The 743-nt window shown below is 36.7% G+C and overlaps 1 protein-coding gene across 5 annotated transcripts in view; it reads right to left on the reverse strand.

The window, feature by feature from the left end:
* The window catches only part of LOC119585762 (D-2-hydroxyglutarate dehydrogenase, mitochondrial-like), a 6630-nt gene that overhangs the window by 1995 nt on the left and 3892 nt on the right, over positions 1-743 (reverse strand). For 4 of the 5 annotated variants that reach the window (XM_037934468.1, XM_037934470.1, XM_037934469.1 and 1 more), the window contains exon 7: positions 165-348. In XM_037934468.1, coding sequence (XP_037790396.1) covers positions 165-348 — 184 coding nt within the window. The remainder of the gene's footprint in view (positions 1-164; positions 349-743) is intronic. The other variant, XM_037934472.1, reaches the window with a different exon arrangement.

Consider the following 743-nt stretch of genomic DNA (forward strand, 5'->3'; position numbering starts at 1 on the left):
GGAAGTATGTTTTTCAATATATTTCTATACAGAGAAAATCCCAGAACATAAACCAAACCAATTTTCTACCCAAAGAAGCACAAACTTAGTGTAAACACCACTGTTTTCCAAGCCATCATTAATGATACATGACCAACCCACATACAAGCAAGCACATGACATACACAACTACTGACTTATATGTGTAACCATCAGCGATCAGGGACTCAGCTATTCTTTCTCTAAGACTCCAAATGTGCTGAATTCTTGAAGGTTCAGTTGCCACAGTGCCATCCGTCACCTGTCCGGAGCTCATTACATATTCCAAAAAAGTGTTCAGCTTTTCTTCATCATGGTCCCCATTAGATCCTGAAATTTATTTTCATTTTCAGTGTTAACTACAGCAATGAATCTGTACATAAGAATACAGAAATATCATTTACTAGCAGGTAGTCATACAAGGAAAAGTTTCTGGCTCTCTTTAGACAATTAATAAAAGTATTAAAAATACATATACCTACAAGAGGCACTTATTTCATGAAGGTGGTAAGCACCACCCTGCCAAAACTGAGTTATGCATACCACTGTATTCCCCGATCATCCCTCTATCTTAGAAACACATAAGAACACTCCTCTGGAAGAGTTTGAAATTCTGTCCATAGACAAGACATGGTCTTTCAAGCATTTCAAAGATAAAACTCTGAATGTCATTTTCTCAGTTTTTTATATGTGGCACTTCTTGAATTTAGCACCTCACGTATACA

Source organism: Penaeus monodon, chromosome 20, assembly GCF_015228065.2.
Source record: "Penaeus monodon isolate SGIC_2016 chromosome 20, NSTDA_Pmon_1, whole genome shotgun sequence".
Classification (NCBI taxonomy): domain Eukaryota; kingdom Metazoa; phylum Arthropoda; class Malacostraca; order Decapoda; family Penaeidae; genus Penaeus; species Penaeus monodon.